This window comes from Salarias fasciatus, chromosome 4 (assembly GCF_902148845.1).
Source record: "Salarias fasciatus chromosome 4, fSalaFa1.1, whole genome shotgun sequence".
Lineage (NCBI taxonomy): Eukaryota > Metazoa > Chordata > Actinopteri > Blenniiformes > Blenniidae > Salarias > Salarias fasciatus.
The window spans coordinates 15,453,835-15,474,624 of record NC_043748.1 but is presented as its reverse complement, the minus strand read 5'-3'; the positions used below and the strand labels follow the sequence as shown (position 1 = coordinate 15,474,624).

General features: G+C 43.8%; 2 protein-coding genes across 3 annotated transcripts; one reads left to right on the top strand and one right to left on the bottom strand.

Moving 5' to 3' along the window:
• Positions 1-227: 227 nt before the first annotated feature.
• Positions 228-13,508, bottom strand: cacng4b (calcium channel, voltage-dependent, gamma subunit 4b). Its single transcript, XM_030089418.1, has 4 exons — positions 13,207-13,508; positions 2,844-2,927; positions 1,701-1,841; positions 228-776 (listed from the first exon to the last, which is right to left on the bottom strand). The coding sequence occupies exons 1-4, from the start codon at positions 13,427-13,429 to the stop codon at positions 250-252; spliced, it is 975 nt and encodes a 324-aa protein (XP_029945278.1). The 5' UTR covers positions 13,430-13,508; the 3' UTR covers positions 228-249.
• On the top strand, positions 7,293-19,229 carry zbedx (zinc finger BED-type containing X). 2 transcript variants are annotated; one of them, XM_030089417.1, is made up of 4 exons: positions 7,293-7,299; positions 11,202-11,203; positions 16,696-16,995; positions 17,317-19,229. In XM_030089417.1, exons 3-4 carry the CDS (start codon positions 16,804-16,806, stop codon positions 19,027-19,029), a joined length of 1,905 nt encoding a protein of 634 aa, XP_029945277.1. In that variant the 5' UTR covers positions 7,293-7,299; positions 11,202-11,203; positions 16,696-16,803; the 3' UTR covers positions 19,030-19,229. The 2 variants fall into 2 exon arrangements, with proteins under 2 accessions (XP_029945277.1, XP_029945276.1); XM_030089416.1 differs by lacking the exons at positions 7,293-7,299; positions 11,202-11,203 and having other exon boundaries at positions 16,662-16,995.
• Positions 19,230-20,790: the final 1,561 nt, after the last annotated feature.

Here is a 20,790-nt window from a genome sequence, read left to right as displayed (position 1 = left end):
ACGGGTCGCGATCAACACACTGTTTAAGCGTTTTGGCACAGTTGAAAGATAACACTTGATTGGTATTGGCTACAGCACAGACGACCGAAAACTCCATTCCGCTTTGATGATCTCTGAAACAGACGGTTGAATCCGGTTTTGTCAGTGTCCGGCTGAGGGTCGGCGTGCCTCTGTTTGATTCTTTCACAGGCCGGCTGTCAGAAGTGCAGCTCGTCACCGAGTCGGTTCCTCCCTGGTTTAAGGTGGAGCTCAGACCGGCGTCGTCCTGCGATTCACCCCATCCTTCAAATCGTTGGGGAAACAATTGTGGACCTGGAGGAACTCGGCGGACACCTCGTGTTCGGGACTGTACGTGTTCTCTGTCACGCTGTCCCTCGCCAGGGCGTACATGGACAACTCGTCCAGGGGTCCGCTGGAAGACGGCGCGCCCTTCAGACCGACCACCGGCGAGTTCTCCCGGGAAGCCTCTGTGGAGTGAGAGCTGGCGCGCGACGCCCGCCGGCGGTAGCGGAAGCTCGGTATCCTCGAGTAAGGGGAGGAGGAAGAGAGAGAGCGGATGAACTCGCGCCGGGCCCTCCAGCGTACTTCCTTATTTTTCTCGATGTAGATGTTGATGGCCAGTACGGCCACAGTCTCGGCTACAATGAAGGACAGGGCGCCAAAATAGAAGGACCACCCGTAGGAGTAAGTGTACTTCTTGTCGTCATCCCGTTTATCGTTGGGGTCCCCGGCGTTACTGGAGATGTAGACGATGATGCCAATGATGTTGCTCAGACCTAGACAGAAAAGGGCAGAAAACATAAGAGTATAAATCCCTTTACAGGCTCCAGAACAGTTGTGTCTGCTGCATTTGGGCTTCACGGTAAAATTTTTGGCAAATCAGAAATCAGACAGGGGGCCCACAGACTTTCTTCGACAAAATGAAGGTGTCTCGATGGTATGGCAACCACTAATTTACATTTTGTCAGATAATCGCTAGAACAAATTAATCACTCTACAAAACTGATGAGTCTAAACACTAAATCTATGAAAACTCAAGCCAAGAAATATAGATATGAAAAAGGTATGTCAATGCTGAGGGATGGAGGTGGCTGTTATTGGAGTTTTGAAACAACTTCATGTGATTTTATCTTCTTTTTTTCAATCAATTAAACAAAAAGCAATCACTTAAAGGTGCTGTAGGCAGGATTTTGCTAGTCAATGCTAATTTTTCTGTGTTTTCTTTGGATTAAATGTTAGAGTATCCATTGATAATCCTTTAGGAGTGTAACATAATTGCATTACCGCGAAGGCGCAGCGTTTCCATCTGTCTCTGTTCTGAGCTGAAAAGGAATCTCCACAGCTCCAGGTATCTTTGACCAATCAGAAGAGTCCCTGAGGCTCTAACCGTGATTGGTCGAGGGGCATTCGTCACACGTTCTTGTGGGAGGGGCTTAACTTGCGTAAGGGCTTGATGTCAGAGAAAACAGGACAGGATTGGCTGTGCTGGGTTTCAAATCGCCATCTTAGATGGGTCAAATCGCCATCTTGCTTAGGTAAACCTAAGCAAGATGGCGGAGATGCCGAATCCTGCCTACAGCACCTTTAAACCAGTGAAATAGGATAAAACTGAACATAGAACCTCGTTGCCAGTCACCAGTCACTTTATGCCTAACAGTGATGAAGGCTAAGCTGTCAGGATGCGCTTCAGCCTGACTCACCTGCAGCAACGAACAGGATGCCGGCGCTGAGGAGGACGTTGTTCGTCTTGTTGTAGACCCGACCCACCCCGACGCACAACCCGCCGAGCATCAGCAGAATGGTGCTGAGGATGGGGAACACGCTGGAGGCACGGACTATACCTGCAGGGACACAGGAGGAAGTACTCCGGCAATGAGTATCATCAGGCGATATTTGATTCCAAAAATTCTAAGAAGGCTTATTGAAAAAGTAAATAAAAAAGGAACAACAGAATTCAGCAATCAATACCTTGTGAACCGAAGCTCACAGCACAGTTTTTGAAATTTTTTTCATCAACCTCATTAGACCTTTCCTATCCAGGCCCATCTCCTCTTTCATCCATTTTTTGAGAACTCCATTATCTTTTCTACTTTGAGGCCTTGTTGTAACAAAGCCCTGCTAATCAGCTGTGGGTTGCAACAAGAGCCCTCGCCGGCTATCGCCACCCCCCGAAAAATGAATCACCGTGCCTTTTTTACAACTTTCCAAGGGTGGCCGAGCTTATTCAGCTGGAAAGTCTTTTATTAAGCCTTGCTTTCATTTAGTGTGGCTAATGGGCTGAGTTTGGACTTTGTCCAAAGTCTGATAAGTCGTCTTTGTTCTTCTATGTATATTAGAGAGATACAGCATCAGTTGTGCTTTAAACGAAGGTCTCCTGCTCATTGAATATAGTTTAGGCATAAGTCTTCAAAAAAAAAACTAGAATCTTAACAGAAATGCTATCTTAGGCTAGTTTTAGAAGACAGATTTGTTTAACTTATGACTTTATGAGAGGATTTTTTTTGAGTGCACGCAGTGTTCTTCCTCTTAACATCCTTTTCATTTTACATTGTGTGCAGTATTAAAAACATCTCAGATTCTTATTTTTATTTGATTGACTCATTGAACCATTGATCGCAGTTAAATGATGCTCGTAATGCGTCACTATTGCTGTCGTCGCTTCACTCACTCCGAGCTTTTGTTCTCCATTTCAGAGTGGCCTCCGTATAAAAGAGCATTGTCTGTTTTTTGAAACGACTCTCGCAATCAAGTATAAAGGCGCTGAAGGTCGGCAGACTTCCTGGTTCACCCCCAGAGCAAAGGACCGACGGTTTTAGCCGGGAGCGTGAGCGGCGTTCACTTACGTAGCAGGTATTCAGAGCTGTCCGTGTCGTAGTCATTGTCATCAGGGAAATGGTTGATTCTGTAGCAGCTGCCTTGATTGATGCCTGCAGGACAAAGAGACTGTTTAGGTCGAGGTGGCTGAGGGATGTGTGGGTGCACAGCCGGAGTCACCGCTGCTCTCGACTGAGGAGTCGGTTTACAGGAACAACTGGAGTGAGACGGTCCTGTCTTCATATCTTAACCCCTTTGATGACTGTGGGCACCTGAGTTCACGCTTTCAGTGTCTTCCAATTCGTCAATTTTAACTCTGTTTTCATGGGACTGAGGAGTTAATGTTGAAAAGGTTTTCTTTCTCTGCTTTCTGTAAGTCTGAATTTTCCAGTTATGTGACATTCACAGGCCTAATCCTGTAAGCTACGATGTATTCAGAGTGAAAGAGGGAAGCGGGGCTTAATCTTGATAAAGAAGAAGCAGCAGGGCGTAAAGAGAAGCTGATTTAGTTTCTCTCCTACATCAATACTTCAGGTTTATTCTGTCAAATGTCAGGTGAGTGTTACTAATGCTGGTTGACACTGAGAACTTGCTAAACACAAAGCTAAAGTCATATTTTCCCCATTTATTTTCAGCATTCCGGTCAGCTTTCATCACAAACATGAGATTAAACCAAGCGTAAAAACCTATATTTCCCTGTATAAACTCATTACACCTTCTTGTTTATTGTAGCCATTGTTGAGACTTTCACCTTTGACCCAAACCATTGTTGAGAACTCAGTGAACCAAAGCATGAATCCTATAAACTGAAGATCACAGCTCAGTACACACATATTTGAGGGAGGAAAATTGGTGGAACTCTCCGGTGGTGTGATTAGGATTGCATTTCCTTCAGGGATTTGATGGGCTGCGGCGCGTGTCCAAATCCAGCTCAGGTGGATGCCTGAGTGCTACAACGAACAAGAAGTCTATTCCGACAACAAAAGACAGTATACGCTGGAAGCTTTTAATGCCAATGTGTGAGAGAGAGATAGAGCGAGCGAGGACGAGGTTAAAGCTCAGAAAAGCCTGTAGCTGTAATTGAGCCGGAGTATAAACAACACCTTGTCTAGAGAGAAAGGGGTGAGGGGTGAGGTTAATGGATGTGCTCAGTGCAGTAGTGATGATGCTGCGGGGAGCTCTTTGGTTATTCATTCACCATTTGAGCGTTGCATATTTCCAACACGCTCGTTTTGAAAACAAAATGCGCAGAATTGAAGGTGGAGTTGCTGTTTTGTTTTTTGTTTTGTTTTTTTTTTGCGGGGACTAAATTCATGTATTTGTACATTATTCTGAGCAATGTTTACATGTTTGTGTCTTGGCGTTCAGATCGATCCCAGATATTGACCACTCGCAACACTACACACTCAGTTACTGTCAACACACCTGTGAGAGTTTTTTTTTTATTTGCAGTATTGAAGATGGTAAGATTATCCCTTTTCATTTTTAGGTATAAATAAACAATGTGAGAAAGCACCTAACAGTTATGGTATTGTGCTAACAAGGCTTCAACATAACCATGAACATTAAAAATAACTTTTCAAAAAGCTCTAGGTTTGAATCTGTGTAACATTTGTGTGATCTATCGTGTGTAGATTATTTTCTGCTGGTAATATTCCTTAGAAAACCTAAGACATGGTTGTCAGCTCATTTGGTGACTGTAAATCACCAAGAGTGTTTTGCGGATCAATGTCTCTTTTTGTGTGAGGATGCCTCAGCCCAGCTGATTAGCATAAATAGATTTATTGGGAGTCTTGTATTATCCCCCTCTGTGTAAAACATCAGTTTGGAAAGTTACTTTACTGCTGGAAAGTTTTCCCAGCCTGATAATACATTTTAATTACACATTCAATACATTTCTGCCTCTGATTTGACAAAAGATAAATGGACTTTGAAAATCCAGGAGGCTCTATTAATTCATGAATGGATATTGCAATTTTACAACAGCATAATCTTACACTTTCACACTGCATAAAAGAAGACAACTCACTCGATAAAAGCAAATCAGTCACAATAGATATGAGTAGATAAAAGCACGAGAATGAGATAAATGCATTAAACATTCATGCATAATATTCAAAGAAGGCATCTCCTTTCAGAAACAAATTGCACTTGTGTGGATGAGATACAATTACTGCTTGGAAGTTTACAGCTTCAATCATCACGGCATGCTTTATATGAACAGCCACCCATTCACACACCCATACGATGCACTTCTCTCTGACAACCCCAGAGAGTTGACCTAAGAAAAGCTGCAGATCCACCTCCATTCCTTCATGTAATATTCAGAAAATCATATTAGCACCGATATACAGAATACTTCTGAGCTAGTTATCGTGTCTTACATTAGGAGTGAGAATGATTATCTCTTAGAAGATGAGAAAAACAATGACTGTAGTTCAGAAGTAAGGCCTGTGACCTAGATACCACAACAATGCAGAATATTATAACGACACAGAGACTGGTTGAAAGCTCTCAGTTATATATCATCAAATGATGTTAGATGTGTTGTATCTCCCAACATATGCTTCCTATTCTCACGTTGAAGTTGAAATCAATTTAGTTAATTATGGGATTCTTGATTTGCACTGTAATTAGTCACATGTGCTCACAATTCCAACTATAGAGGGGCGGTAAACACAGTTTAGTCTTTTCCTCTCTAATCAATATTTTGATTTTGACAAAGGCCACTCACAGACACTTTTCTGAAAACATTTCGAGCTTTCTATTCCTCCTTTGAGCCACTGTGCATTACCTTTGCATGTGAAGAAAATCAAAGCTTAGTAAAGGTTAAGGTCATTTATTTATGATTGGGCAATCGCTATTAAGGTTAGTGAATGGTCAGTTGAATGAGCCACAGTTAATCTTCTCTGCTCTGTGTAAGCAATGAAGTTCCGTTTTTTTTTTTTTTTTAGCCGCACCAGAAATGCACCTCTCTTTTATCTCTAATAGCTCGACAAGCAGCAGGGATTAAAGCTGACCTATTGTATAAACGCCATCCCTCCCATTACCAGAGTCCAGACAGATACCTGTCAACTCCATTTCCCAGGTGCCAAAGGGTGAGCTAACACAACCAGCACTGTCTGCTGCACAGCTTTTAAGGCCACACTTGCTTCCATTAACGAGGTCTGCTGCTTAATAAGGGACATCAAATTAATTAGTGTCAAATCAGTCAGTGGATGGAGCACAAGTTTCTGTGTCTAGTCGCTGATGGAAGAAAAGAAAAAAAGGAAAAGGAGGCTTTGGACTATTTTCAGCAGCAATGTGAGACTTTGTGCCTCGTGGCTCCATGACAAAAAAACACAGACACCTTTACTGCTCTGCTAATTGCTACGTAAACATCAAGTCATGCAGCAGGGCTTGTATAAGGATTGCACAGCTGTGTATCTTGAAATGTATTTATTGCAGTTCTGGGGACCTATATCTTCTTTTCACACAGTCACATCATGTTGATTTGTTGTGACAAACATCAAGTCGACATAACAACAATCATTCATTTAGGAAAAACGTGGTTTAAAATTCAGCTAAGTAACCTCCGTGTGTGTGTCTGAGCGCATGCAGGCAGTTTCACATTTTTTTTTCATTTTACAAAAGAGCTAAATGTACATACATGCCGCTGTCGCATGTGTGCACAAAAGGTGAAGAAATGGCTCAACATTGAAGCTGATTGGAAATCTAATTATAAGTGGGCGCCTGGAGGCGTGTGATTCATGATGAGTGACAGTTATCAGCTCAGTGTCTGTGTGTTTATGTTTGAGCGCGTGCGCCTTCGGTGTGTTGTTTGCATGTGCGCAGGTGTTGAGATGGACCCCCGTCGTACAAAGCCTGAATACTGACAAGAAGGAAGGGACAGAGGAGGGAGGGAGGAAGCGGAGATTAAACAACTGAAGAAGGTACAAGGAAATGAAACAAGGAGAGCACTGAGGGCAGAGGAATGGCGGGGATGGAGGAGGAAAAGATTGCGGATCACATTAAAAGAGGAGCCAGGCGGATGAGGTGGGCTCTGAAATAGCAGGAAAAGGAAATCAGGAAGTGAAGAGATTGCATTGAAGGCCAACGTGTGGGAAAGTGGGATGAAAGCTGCACGAAAGTATCAGGCGACAAATAGTATATCAAGAAATTAGTAGATGTTTGAATGTTGTGACAAACTGGGAATTAATGGTGTACAGTGAACACATTACGTGGGAAATGATGGGCTCCCCTGGCTGACTGGAGATGCAAACCCCCATGCTGAGCATCTCCTCCCTTTCTCCATGGCAACCCCTGTTAGTCTTTGATAAGCTCATTTACATAAACAATCTCCAAGGAGGCTTTTTGACATCTTCATTGTATTTTGATACCCGCTAAATAAAAGGCGTCTCTTCCCGAACACGCCCACTTCCTCCTTCACGGATCTGTCGCTGCTTAAGAGTACATGATTGCCAACACAGACGGACGCGTGCTCTTGTAGGCACACAAACACGGGTTCGTGGAAATGTACACACATGCTTTACTAAAAGCAGCTGTCACAGCTGCAGTGCTACTGGCAACAGGGTGATGCACGTCGTCATTACTTTGAATTAACGCAGCTCAGCCAATAGCCAATGAGGACGAAGCCTCGGTGGAATACATCCAATAACATTGTCTCATCAAGTCGCCGCTGCCTCTGTCTGGCGTCTCCAGGAGTACAGCGCGTAATGGCAATAAGCTCCGTGTGACACATGCCCTCTCTTCCTCAATTTTCGCACTTCGGTTGCTCTGCAAACAGATTGATGAATAAATCAATCAAAAGTTGACGTTAATATTACATTTCGGCGGCGCTGCGTAGCCTCCAGTGGGTGATTTACTCCACAGTTATGTTACACAAAACAGCCCTCCAACAAACAGGAGGTGCGGCGCACCGTCCTGCTCCTCTCTTTACTTTTATCCTCACTTGCTTTAGATCTGCAGGAGAGACTGAGGTTTACGGCAGGCGGGATGATTAGACTTTATAAAGCTTTAAATTGATGGAGCATTGTTACGGTAGCTTGGTATCAAATGTAAACACAAATGCTCCTCGCAGCCAGACTGAGCGGCCCATACATTTATTACTCCGAAAGCAGGGAGTATGAAAGCATCTGTGTAATCAAACAAACTCCTCCATTTTTATTTTTTTTATTTTTTTCAGTCCAAGTGACGATGAAAGAAAAGCAATTTGGTGAAGACATCAGTGATTCAGAGTTGATATGACTGACAGTTGGTTAATTAAATTGTCACCAGGCTGCAGTTGCTTCAAACACAGCTCTGCTTGGGGTTCCACTCCGAGTGTGTATCCAAGTTGCTGGGAGAAGGCTGAGATCTGTCGCCGCATGTCGTCAGTTGTGGAGGGTGCCGTGCATTACCATTTACTTAAAATGTACATATATAATGGGTTCTCGACATGACGCTTAAGACAGTGTCATCCAAGTGTGAAATAAATTGCAAAAAACATTCAGACAATTAGGAGGGGTTTCATACATGGTAGGACACTCACTATATCATGGATTCACTTTCTCCTGATGAGGACTTCTTTCTTTTCTGTCTGTTCCTTTAATATTTATCAAGTTCAAAATTTATTTCTGAAGTCTTCAGAGTTAATTTAATTGCACAGACGTTTAGTCCACTCGTCTTCTACTGTTATCCATCTTCAAGTGGCATGTTGGATGAGGCACTGGACAGATCTCCAGAGACAGCCGCACACATTTTTGAGTTAAAAATTAACTTCAGACACATGTTTTGTCGACTATGAGAGTAAACTAGATTCGTCCAAGGAAGCAAACACTGAGGTGCAAGCTCTGCACTGGAAGATCTTCTCACTGTGAGGTGAAGGTGTTGCAATATCTGCAAATTCAACTCAAATTGTGGGGTGATGGAAAAAAAAAATACTGTCTCGGCTGTAGATAGGCAGCGTGTCAAAAAGGGAAAAATCAGGAGACATTAATTAAACAGCAGCACTGTTTTAATAGAAAAATCAGCACCTCTTTCGGATCTGCACATCAAATGTGACGCCACTCAACACCAGTTATTCAAGCTCAGAGCTAAAACTGAAAAATGAGTTAGGAAAAAAAAAGCTTGCAAAATAATTTCAATGCTGGCACAACTAAAGTCTACTAATTGAAAGATAAGTATGGAGGCTTTAGTGGCATTCAGTTGGTTGCAGATTGCAGCCACATGGATCCCACTCAGGTCACCCTCTTATTTTGCTGCATGCAAGAGGATCCACAGCGGCAACCAAAATTCAGAGAAACTGGCAAATGCCTTGTACTCTGCAGAGCCAATTCTGGTTTAATCCATTCTGGGCCTCTGTAGAAACATGATGGGATTTGGGGAGGAAGCCCAGCTCCTTTGGTAGATGAGAGAAGCTCATACTGTATTTCTATTATCCATCCATCTTTTATACTGCTTGATCCTGTTTGGGGTCGCGGGGTGCTGGAGCCAATCCCAGCTCACTATGGGCAAGGGCAGGGCACACCTGAACAGGTCACCAGCCCATCACAGGGCAGACAGAGAAACGGACAACTACACACATGCTTGCAGGGGTCATTTAAGAGACACTTTTCCCTTCACGTGCATGTTTTTGGACCATGGAGGCAAATTGGAGAAAACTGACAAAAACTGAGAAAGGTTGCTAACAACACATTATGAAACTACTGCAGACCTTCAGGGATTCATACATGAATAAATACATATAAAACCCTGATCATTTAGCCCCAGTCCTCAGGAGACACTCTGAACCAAGAAGCTGCAGCGCTGTGATGATGATTATTGGTCTGTTTTTAAAATAAAATTGCTTCATATTATGCTTGTTATGCAATTATTAGTGATGACATTGAGCCACTACGTATTTCTTTATCAATGAATCTGCCAGTGAGGTGATGGATTGCTCAGCTTTCATTATGTGAGATAATTTCATTCATCAAAGTAAATCTGGCTCTCATTTTGTTACGGAGGTAAAAAGCCAGAATTTCAAATTGGTGCTGTCGTGATTAGCACTCTTTCCTCACAGTAACAAGATCCCCTCTTCATTCTGTTGTCTTTCTGTGTGCAGTTGGCATGTTTCCCTTTGGATGTGTTGCTTTTTTCTAAATATTCCAACCCTCCGAAAACCTGCCTATGGAGTGAAGTTGTTAAATTAAGTGTCTCAAAATTGACTTTGTTCCCTCAGTGATGGGCCTGAGGTGGACCACAGCGTATCCTACTTTTGGCCCAATGTCAGCTGGAATTGGTGGGATCCGCCAGCAACTGAATAAAGTGTGTAGGGGTAAATGGATAAACATTCAAATTGTCAATAAAGCAATGTTTTTTACCATCAAGTTTTCACATTTTAAATGCTGGTGCGAGAGCTTTTTTGTGGCAAAATGGTTTAAATGGCTGATCGTTACAACAATGAGTCATCGCAGGTCCAACAATGTTTTTTTTTTTCCCCACACAGATTTATGTAGCCCTCGTGACACACAATCACTTCAAAACACATACCCGCAAAAAGATAAGATGACAATGGAGGATTCAAACCTGTAGCACCAGGGGGAGGGAGGGAATGGACTGACCTTAGAGGAAATGCGGAGCCTCTTGGCTAATTAGTGCCCCCACATGGCTCTTCAGTTGTTACATTTTAATTACAGACTCCTGATGCACAAAGAGAGAGCAAGAGAGAGAGAGAGAGAGAGAGAGAGAGCCAGAGCAGGAAACTGACCCCCCCACACACACACACACACACACACAACATTAAACGAACACCTCCTCACAAAGCACAGCACACACAGCGACCTCAAGAAAAACGGATGCCTCCATACTCACACCAAACTAACGCCAGCTCCATCATTTACTGTAATATGCAACTGCTAATTGGATAGTTGAGAGCATACCTCACCCCCAGAACTGTATATATTTACCAGAGTCATGTACAGGGCTTATGCACCACCGATTCTCATGCAAATTAAAGTTGCACTCAGCACTTGTGGGTGCTACCCTTGTCTAACGATGTTCAAGTGGGAAAACAAATGCTGAAGCAAAAAGGAAAAAGCTACTGCAAAGAAACACGCGGAAGCCAATAAATGAGAGCAGTGTTGAACTTGTGCATAAGAAGCCTGGTTTGACAAATTCCTGCCTGCTCTTTAATTGTCATGCAGGCCTGCTGGGGGAGAGGTGATGATGCTTGATGAACAAGGTACTGAGTGCATTCATTACTGGGTTCTGGGAAAAGCAGAAAAAAAAAAAAGCAGGGCTGCACAGGACTGAGCGGTTGCCACGTGTGTGACAGCAATGTCACGTCGCTGAGAGACATGCTGTTGGTGTAATGTGTTGGACAAAATGTGGTGATGGTTCCCCCTGTAGCTGTGATTCACACAGAGCCGTCCCTGTCAATAACCTGTGTATTTGTCATTATGACCGCAGGGTGGGCGGGGGGTGGTGGTGGTGGTGGGGCCTTCCTCTCTTGTCTTCTCCTCTACACTTATGAGTCTCCATGACAACAGAGCCACCATGCACCAGTTTGTGGTTTTAGAGGCACAGAAGTGAAACTATCTCATAAAGCACCAGGACGCTCTGAACATTCGTCTGACGCGTCCACCTTCACCACAGGATGAGGCCGGAACAACGTAATCATGGACAACAGCTCCATCTCTCACCGTGTGCACAAGGCTCCAGTGAAAAGGTTGAAGATGTGAATCAAAACAGCCTCGCCGACCCACGATGCACAGCAAACAAAAGAAGTGATCCAACACAAGCAAGCTTCACAAAGCGAAGAGAGGCAATACAATGCAACATTTTTCAATTAATAACATGAAAATATCTAGGAAAACAAAAAAAAAGAGGCAAAAATAAATAAATAGGAATTCTTTCAGTGAAAGAAGGAATACATATACCTTCATTCCAAATGTGTTAACAGAGGCACCAAAACTCTAAAGGGAAACTGCAACAGCATATTAGAGCATGCATTTGCCTATTTAAATTAACTACAAAAGAGATTAGGGAAAAAAATTAGTCTTCTTCTTTTAATTTCATATAACATATAGGTTCATTTCCTTCTTCTTCTTTTTTTGTGAAAACAAAATGCTACAATGCATGTCCCAATTCAGGGCTGCTCTGCTGCTCCTGCTGGGAACACAGTGTGCTTAGTTTAGGGTGGACTCCTCATCCTGTAGATTTTACATTTCACAGAACATATGCCTGCCTGAGTTTTGCTGAATAACTATTTTTATCACCACAGTATGATACATTGTGGATTAAAACGGCATACCCAGTTGTCATGCAGATTATGTAGAATACAGGACTGCTGTACTTCACCTACTGATGACAACAATTTGGAGACATTTAACCATGTTCTAGTATTTTTTTGTCAATAAGGCACGACAGTACCTAAACATGCGAGTTTTGATATCTTGATCGTTCACTTTTTTTGTACTTTACTGTAAAGGCACATATTTGCGTGTTTTGAACTGTCGCTTGTGCGTCATGACAAAATGTGGTTTTGCGCACAGATCCACGGCAGTCACATCGACTCTCTCATTGACTGAGGCAGCGAGAAGTCAAGGGGTGGTCGGAAGGGAGATTGGTCAATGAATGGCTGTTTGTCTGCCTCTGAAATAAGACGTCACTGCCAGCGCACCTCCTTTCCAACCCCGTAGAAAGTCTCTCTAAAGCAGGGACGCCAAAATAAAGAATCTTCATATGATGTCCTGTAACACCGAAATGTTTTTTTTTTCAATATTGCCTGGACATGACGTGAACTCAGAGTCATCTATTTTTAAATCACCGGGCATGTTTCCATAGCAATTTCAGAGATGTTGCCAAGCAACAGCATCGGATACAATAAAGACATGAATGAAAGTAGACTAATCGCGCGCACATTTCCTGGCAGCCACCGGCTGAAAAGTGAATGGGCTGGGACGCGCCGGCTTGGCATCACTTTCCCTCGCAGACGATGAGCTTGAATGCACTGTGTGGGCCCATTGCTTGACGGATGCGATGTAACAGTTGGCCAGCAGCTGGAGATGAGCATTCAGACAGACGCCGTGCGCTTATTTCCTTTTAGTATAACTCCCAAATCCATACATGTGTACTTTTAGACTCCCGCTACCCGACTTTGCTCCCTTTGAAAGTTGTTTTACAATTAAAATATCTTTTCTTACAAAGCACACGTCTCAGATGGAGACGCTTGCCGTGCGTAAAAGGGAGTGCGCTCTCCTGTGCGCTCACATGACTGTGCGCACCGAGAAACAGAACAGACTCCCCGAGAAAACAAACTATTTTCTCTCACTAACGGTAATTATCATAACAATATCATGCCGTTTAATTTTCTGTTTCACATGCAAGTTGCGTCCCTAAAAAGTGACGCTGAACTGGGATGTGGCTTACCTTCAATACAGCAGATCCTCCACAGCCCGGAATGGGTGAGATCGCCCTTCTTACTTTTGGGTTGTGGCTGGGTTTCGTCTGTCGTGGCATTGGTGCCGTTGCAAATGTTTGCCCTCGAGTAGAGCCAGTAGTCCGTCCCGATGGCTATGGTCATCAGGCTGAAGGCGGCGAAAGCCCCCGCTGTTGCCAGCAGCGTTTGAACCCCGCGGTCACACCAACCCATAGCGCTTCATACTACAGTCCACTCAACCACCGGTCCGACATTCACGCACCGGAGCGCGTCAGAGCGTCGGTCCTCGGGTCATGCTGGTTAGGTGCACCAGCTCCTGTGGTCAAACTGGAATGAGCAACCAGGAAGAAAAAAAAGTAAAGACAGAGTCTGACACGTTCAGCCGATGCTTAAAACCTACTGGTTGCTTCTGTGGATAATAAAGGACACCAATTGTGCCCACTCCGGATGTTCCACACAGATTTGAAGCGCGCAGAGAAGCACATCATCATCATCGCACCTTTTCAAAAGATTTAAAACCTTTTCAACACTTCGCTCATCTGCCTCTCCTCCTTTATCTTTGTCTCAAAATACTTTTTCTCCCTTCCCACACAGACTGTGTGTCTGTTAAAACCCATGTCCAACAGGGCGACGTCAGCGACTCATAAATGAGACCCCACCCTCACCAAATCTAACCAATAGAGGAAGTCAGCTTTTGAATAAATAAAGGCAAACTCACTATGGAATTGCAATTTACAGTCGAAACATTTACGCATGAAAAAACGTGTGATATTAAGGGTGGAATTAAGTCATCAAGCAAACAATGTCTGTCCTGACACATTTCCTGTCAGGGGCGATTCTGGTTCCATATGTCCAAAGTCATAGTGAGCTGGAGGTGGGGGGCAGGGGGAAGGAAATGATGAAAGGCTTTGACCGAATGGCACACCTCTGTGGTGAACAAAAGCCAAATTCCCAGTGGAACCAACCATTAAAAATGCAATTAAGGTTGATCAGTGGTGTTACATTAAACTACTCAGGTTACCCCACCACAGGGATAGATAGATAGTTAGATAGTTAGATAGAGAGATAGATAGATAGATAGATAGATAGATAGATAGATAGATAGATAGATAGATAGATAGATAGATAGATAGATAGATAGATATGGAATTAAAATCCAGAGAAATAAAGAAAAAACTGACCTGATAAGTTATGAATAATTGAAAAAAAATGTCCTCCTTCATTGGCACACAGTCTGCTCTCTCTGTTGCTTCTGACTTTGATCATGCAGTTAACAAATTGCCTTATTAAACATGCAAGAAAATCCATTCAGCTCATGTGAACACCAGATTAAGGAAGACTTGCTTAATGCATCTCTAAGCCAGATGGAACAGTTTCATATCAGCAGGGAAGCATTTCAGGAGCATACTGCCTGGATGGCTTGAACTGGCAAGGTGCCTCAGGCTTATTGGAGGAAAAAAAAACAGCTCTTTATGGCACTTCTGTACAAATATGGTCAGCAGACTGGGTCGTTTTTTTCTGCTTAGAAAAACTATTTTTTCTTTTTTTAAGATGAATACTCCAGGGAGCTTAAAACAAATCCCTTATTTAAAAAGTCAATAGAAGTCAAAGATACACTAGCTACAGAGTATCTTTGGCCACTTTTACAGTTAGGAATAACACTTGATTTTATTTGCTGTTGTGTTTAAAACTGTTTCTCCCCTTAGCCTGAAATTTATCAACAATAAATATTTTTTGATTTGTGGCAGGTTTACTTTTAGCAGTTTTTATTAAAAAAAACAAACAATTAAATATCAACGTTAACTTCTAAAACACTTGAAATCTTAAAACATCTTCTACTGAGGTACACTTGATTCTTATCGAATTATATTTTGTGGTTGTTTGAAAAACAACTCAATCTTAAGTTGAGGTAATTTAAAAAGTTTAGTTATTACAAACACCACAGTGGGTTGATTCAGGGTCAGGATGTATGTGAGCAGCCAAAAAACAAGACATTTTCATTATAGCTCTCAGAGAAGCATAAAATCAGATGTCTACAGTTTGTGATGCTGTAATGGTGTATTGCAGGAAGTACCCCTCCTGGTTCTAGAGAGCCACAGCAGTTCTCCTGCACACCCAACTTTAATGAATGTGTCATCATGAAGCTCTGCAGAAAGAATGGAAATGAGACAATTATTACAAGCTGGTGTATTGAAGTGAGATGCAGGTCTGTGGCCCTCCAGCATCAGCAGTACCCATGCCTGGTCTATTGCATTACACAAGTGTGCATGTCCTGGTGTTTGACCTGCTTCTGCTATTATGAACCAAATGAGCAAAATTATGAGAACCGTAATCTGTGGCACGTCAATACATCTGCTTTACTCCATTACCCAATCCAGAGTGCAGGGAAGAGGGGCAAGCCCAGCTGACAGTGGCCACTGCAGTGGACAGTGGTTGTTGGTTCATTAAAAATCCAGGGAAATATATTTATAGAACACTATTCAGGCATAAGACAGTTCACAGTGGTTTTAAAATGAATAAAAGAAACACGTGAAAACACGGTGATTGCTGTGGTGCACACACACACACGCACATACACACACCTGTAGGTTCACTAAATAAAATCAAATGTGTTTTTCAGACATATGATATCCATCTATCTATCTATCTATCTATCTATCTATCTATCTATCTATCTATCTATCTATCTATCTATCTATCTATCCATCCATCTATCTACCTATCTATCTATCTATCTATCTATCTATCTATCTATCTATCTATCTATCTATCTATCTATCTATCTGTAATGTCTGTATTGCTAACTTTAAAGTTTAGAAACAGTTGAATCCACAATGAATTGATTTTGCATTTAGCACACAGATAAGTGAAAGACAGTGACTACACACAATTTTAAAAAACTGAATAGATTTGGGATGCCATGCTGTAAGTGCCTAATCAATAAACACATTTTAAGAGTTTGAGAGGTCATTTAACACCTCTAAAAATTACAAAAAGAGGCTGCTCATTGTTTTCAGATGATGAAATCTTTTTTGGGATTAAATACAGTTGACAGGGTTTTTGAAGTTACGCTGAGTTGATACTCTATTAAACTGTTTGCGTGTTAGTCAGTCAGATCAGTCAGTCTTTGTCAGATAACCCTTTGTAACTGGAAATGTGATGTGTATTTTAATCTTCGAGGCGCCTGGATGAAGCCGCAGTACTTCTGCTTCCTGCTGGGAGCGCTAATTCGCCGCAACTCAGGAGGAAATGAGAATCCTGTTTAAAGCGCTGCCTTCAATGCAAAAAATAATAACAAGGATCAGACGACCGCGTCATCACACGGGCGCCCTGTGCGGTAATGCGCATGCGCAGTGTGCCACTTCACGGCAAATGGTCATTAATACGCATGCGTGAAACTTGAAAGATGGCGTCACGGGCTGCTCCTTGTTTAGTTCAGCGCGCAGCATCCAGACAAAGGCCTGCCCCTTTTTCATGAGGATCTCTCTACCGCCATCGTTACTTTACGTGTAATCACGATTACTAAATCTGATTACGCTACTTTTTCATATTTCAAGACGTCGGTTACAGTGGAGGTAACGTCCGGCATGGATGTGGATCACCACGAGCCCACCGGCGAGACAAAATCGGCCATTAATACTTGGCGTTATCGCCACCATTTCACGTACAAGGCAGATCAAGGAAAGAATATCATCGTCCAGTGTAATCTGTGTTTACCGAGGGTTAACCTGCTGTCCACGTCGAAAACATCCACATCAAACCTTAAGAAGCATTTAGACGTAAGTTAGAGAGAGTGATATCCCTGTGAAGCTGTCCTGTGCTCTGTGTGTTAATGTTTGAAAGAGTGGATGAATGAACAGCAGCCCTCGTGATTAATAACGTTACATTGTCGCTGCATGCCAAGCCGTGGCGCTGCTGGAGGCTCCTTTTTTTCACGTCAGGCTGCACAGAACACAAACCGCTCTGCATCGTATCCGACTTATTCTGAGTGTGTCTGTCTGTTGTGAAAGTTTGCAAACTGGTGGAAAGTCGGGACATCCAAATGGCGCACCTCCAGAAAGTGACATGAAATCTCTCTGGCGCTTTGTTGTCTTTTTCAGAGAACACACTTGGGTTGCGAAGCCAGGCCCGACGCCAAGAGGGGGAGAAAGAGGGAGGAATTCAATGGCGAGGAAAGCAGGCATTTCCAACTCAAGAAGCTGAAGGCAGAAATCATCTCCAAATGCCTGACCCAGTCCAAGATTGATGATCTCATCTTTAACTTCATCGTGGAGGACTGCCAGTCGTTTTATTTGCTGGAGCAGCCTGGCTTCAAGAAGCTGGTCATGGGGTTGACTGAAGGGCTGAAATGCATGAACAGGGTGACTCTGTTCACCAAGGTGGACCAGAACTTCTCCCGGATGCGAGAGGTGCTGATGGCGAAGCTCAGCAACATCCAGTACGTGTGCACCACAGCGGACATCTGGTCAGCCAACAACAGGAGCTTCTTCGGGATGACCTGCCACTGGATCGATCAGGATTCTCTGGAGAGGAAATCTGCCGCTTTGGGGTTCTCGCGGCTGCAGGGCCGGCTCACATACGACACCATAGCCTCGCGGATACACGACATCCATGTGGCGTACAACATTGAAAGTAAAGTTCAGACCACGGTCACTGACAATGGCAGCCCATTTACCAGCGTATTCAAAGAGTTTGTTGCGGACAGCCAGGAGAGTGATGATGACATTGGGTACTATGAGAATGTGAGCAGCGTGCTTGAGGGTGAACCTGAGCAGGACATGCTCCTATTTTTGCCCGCCGTCCAGCGCTGTGCGTCACACACCTTGGAGCAAATCATCACAGAGGACTTCTGGCAGTCGGTGTCGCAGGGGCCCATGTGCCAGCTGCATTACAGCGCCATGGCCAAGGTGTTCTCCATCTGGAACAAATGCCACCATCTCCAGGTGGGAATGGACGCCGCGGAGGAGATTGGCAAGATGGCGCTTTTTGTCCCCGCCGTCATCCGCTGGAATGTGGAGTACTGTGCTATGCAGAAGGTCGTCTCTCTCAGCGAGCGGGAGCTGACGGAGCTCTGCGCCCGCCTGGAGGTCCCTCGCTTGCAGCCAGAGGAGATGGCCTTCCTGAAGGAGTATGTGACTGTTTTCCACCCGCTGGCTTTTGCACTTGAACTTTTCCAGGCGGAGCAGAAGTGCTACCTGGGCCTGGTTATCCCCACCGTCCTCAGTCTGAAGAACAAACTCAATGAGCAGAAAGACGCGGCAAACTACTTTGGGGAGGTCATCAGTGCCATCGTCATGGCGATCGACGTGCGTTTCCAGGAGCTCTTTGCGAGCACGGAGGCGAAGATTGCGACGGCGACGACTCCTCAGTTCCGCCTGTGGTGGATGGCCGCTTCCGAGAGAGAGGACATGTGCTCCCTGCTGGCCACGGAGGCATCTCAGGTGGACCTGTGCAGTGAAACCGAAGCAAACACCAGTCGGAACCTGTCCACCATCGTGTCCGAGGACGACTTCTTCAGCTACGGGTCTGTGAAGCCCACCACTCCCATCAAGCAGCGGGGAGTGATGGAGGAGATCCGGAAGTACGTGGAAGGAACCGGGAAGAGCCTGGAGTGTCTGCAGGATTTCCCAAGAGTGAAGCAGCTTTTCCTGAAGTACAACACCACCCTGCCGTCCACGGCCCCCGTGCAGCGTCTCTTCAGTCAGAAAGGCAACCTGGTCACGTCGCAGAGGAACTTTCTGACGGACGACTACTTTGAACGGATTCAGCTCCTGAGATACAACAGCAGCGTGTGCTCCTTGGCGACTGAGTGAATGCGTCACTGGTGATTCGTTCTCTGCCTTTTGATTGATGCAGAATCAAACCACATTGTGCTAAAAATCATAACAGTTCTATCTCGTATTAGGCACTTTAGCCCCGACATGTTTTCTAATGTTCCTCTTCTACCTGTTCGATTGGAATATTGTGCATCTATCACTCCAGAATGGCTTGTTGAGTAGAAAAAACAAAAAAAAAAGGAAATTGACAATCGCAGATGATGACATTCAGACTGAATGGACTGACAGAAGCATCTCTCTATCTGTGCTATTTGTTGTGATTTGCAGTAGCCACAGGGTTCAACTGATGTGATCTTTGTTTTCCGGTTATGCCAGTGTCTTTTTCTACAGCTGTTCAATGAGAATGCATTTCCTGTCTGTATGTTTTATATCATATATAAAGAGACCAGGAAAAGAGGCCCTTTTGTTTTTGTGTCACTTTTTTTTTTTTTTCCTCCTATAGAAGCTGATCGAAGCCGGAAGTAATCAGATTAGTGATGGAATTAGATCAGCTGTCTTCTTTGCTCGCAGCGCCGACTGCGTCAACGGATAGTGATTGCTGCTTCAGCGGCGTTGTGGGTTTGTGTTTCTGTGAAGACGAGAGAGAAGCGTGCAAACACCAAAATTCCAGTGCTGCAGCGTCCCACGTGTATTCCTTGCCATGTGCCCAGATGTCAGCTACGAGCTTTCGTCTTGTCAGACAGCTGCCTGGAGACCAACAGGAGGCTGTCAGAGAATACAAACACACAGCCATACACACATTCTGTCTGGACCCGAGCTGTCAAAAACATGGCACTCGTGAAAATGCAAAACCAACCCAGAACATGAAAAAAAAAAAACAAACCTTGAGATTCTTTTTTTTTTTTTTTTTCTCGCATGTATGACTCCAAAAGTAGATTCCAGCTATGTGCTTCTCAGTGATTTAGTCTTCAGCGGCGAGGAAGGATTAGACAGACATTTAAAACCCGCCAGCAGTGGACTGCTGTGTAAATCCACTGCTCCAGAATCTATTCTCTGTGGTAGGCAGGGAGTTGGGATGCTATTCAACCACACATCAGCTGATAAGAGGGGAACATGCAGCTCGAACAACTGATTGCAGGAAAAGAACACAGTGAATGTCTGGAGGTAAAAGATTGCAGCTAGAGAGGGAAATACAGTATTATAGTTAAGAAATGCAGCTGAATTTTGATTTTATTTTTTACTTTTTTTATACAAACTCTTCCATAATGAGCAAGTATACTGTGTGAAAGAGTTTCTGTGGGAACTTCAGGTTGGTGTAAGATGAAATATACTTTTACTATACAAGCATTTCACTGGCAGGACGCTTGTAGAACCAGTTAGATTAGATCAAATTTGATTAGATTTTCCTCCAGCAGTCTCGCAGCAGGGAAATTCCAGTCCCCAGTCTGAGGGAGGCTAAAACAATTTCTACTTTAAGATTATAGGCTTAAAATTTTAGTGAAGACTCTCTCAGGTCACTCTGAGCACTAATATAGATTTAGACTTTCCTCACTACAAATATTATGTCCCATAACAGTAGCTCTTCCAAAACCTGCAGTATGATTGGTTAAATCACTGACATCCAGTGAAAGCTCCCTCCCTTCCTGGTGCTTCTCACCTTTCACTGTATGTGGAGTGGCAGGAGGTGCAGCTCCATGGAACTGTGGAATGAAGTTAATGTCTGGGTGGCAAACACTATCAATAAATGTCAATCCCGCCATCTGTTGGACAAAGATGTGCACTTCAATGAAGGTTGAG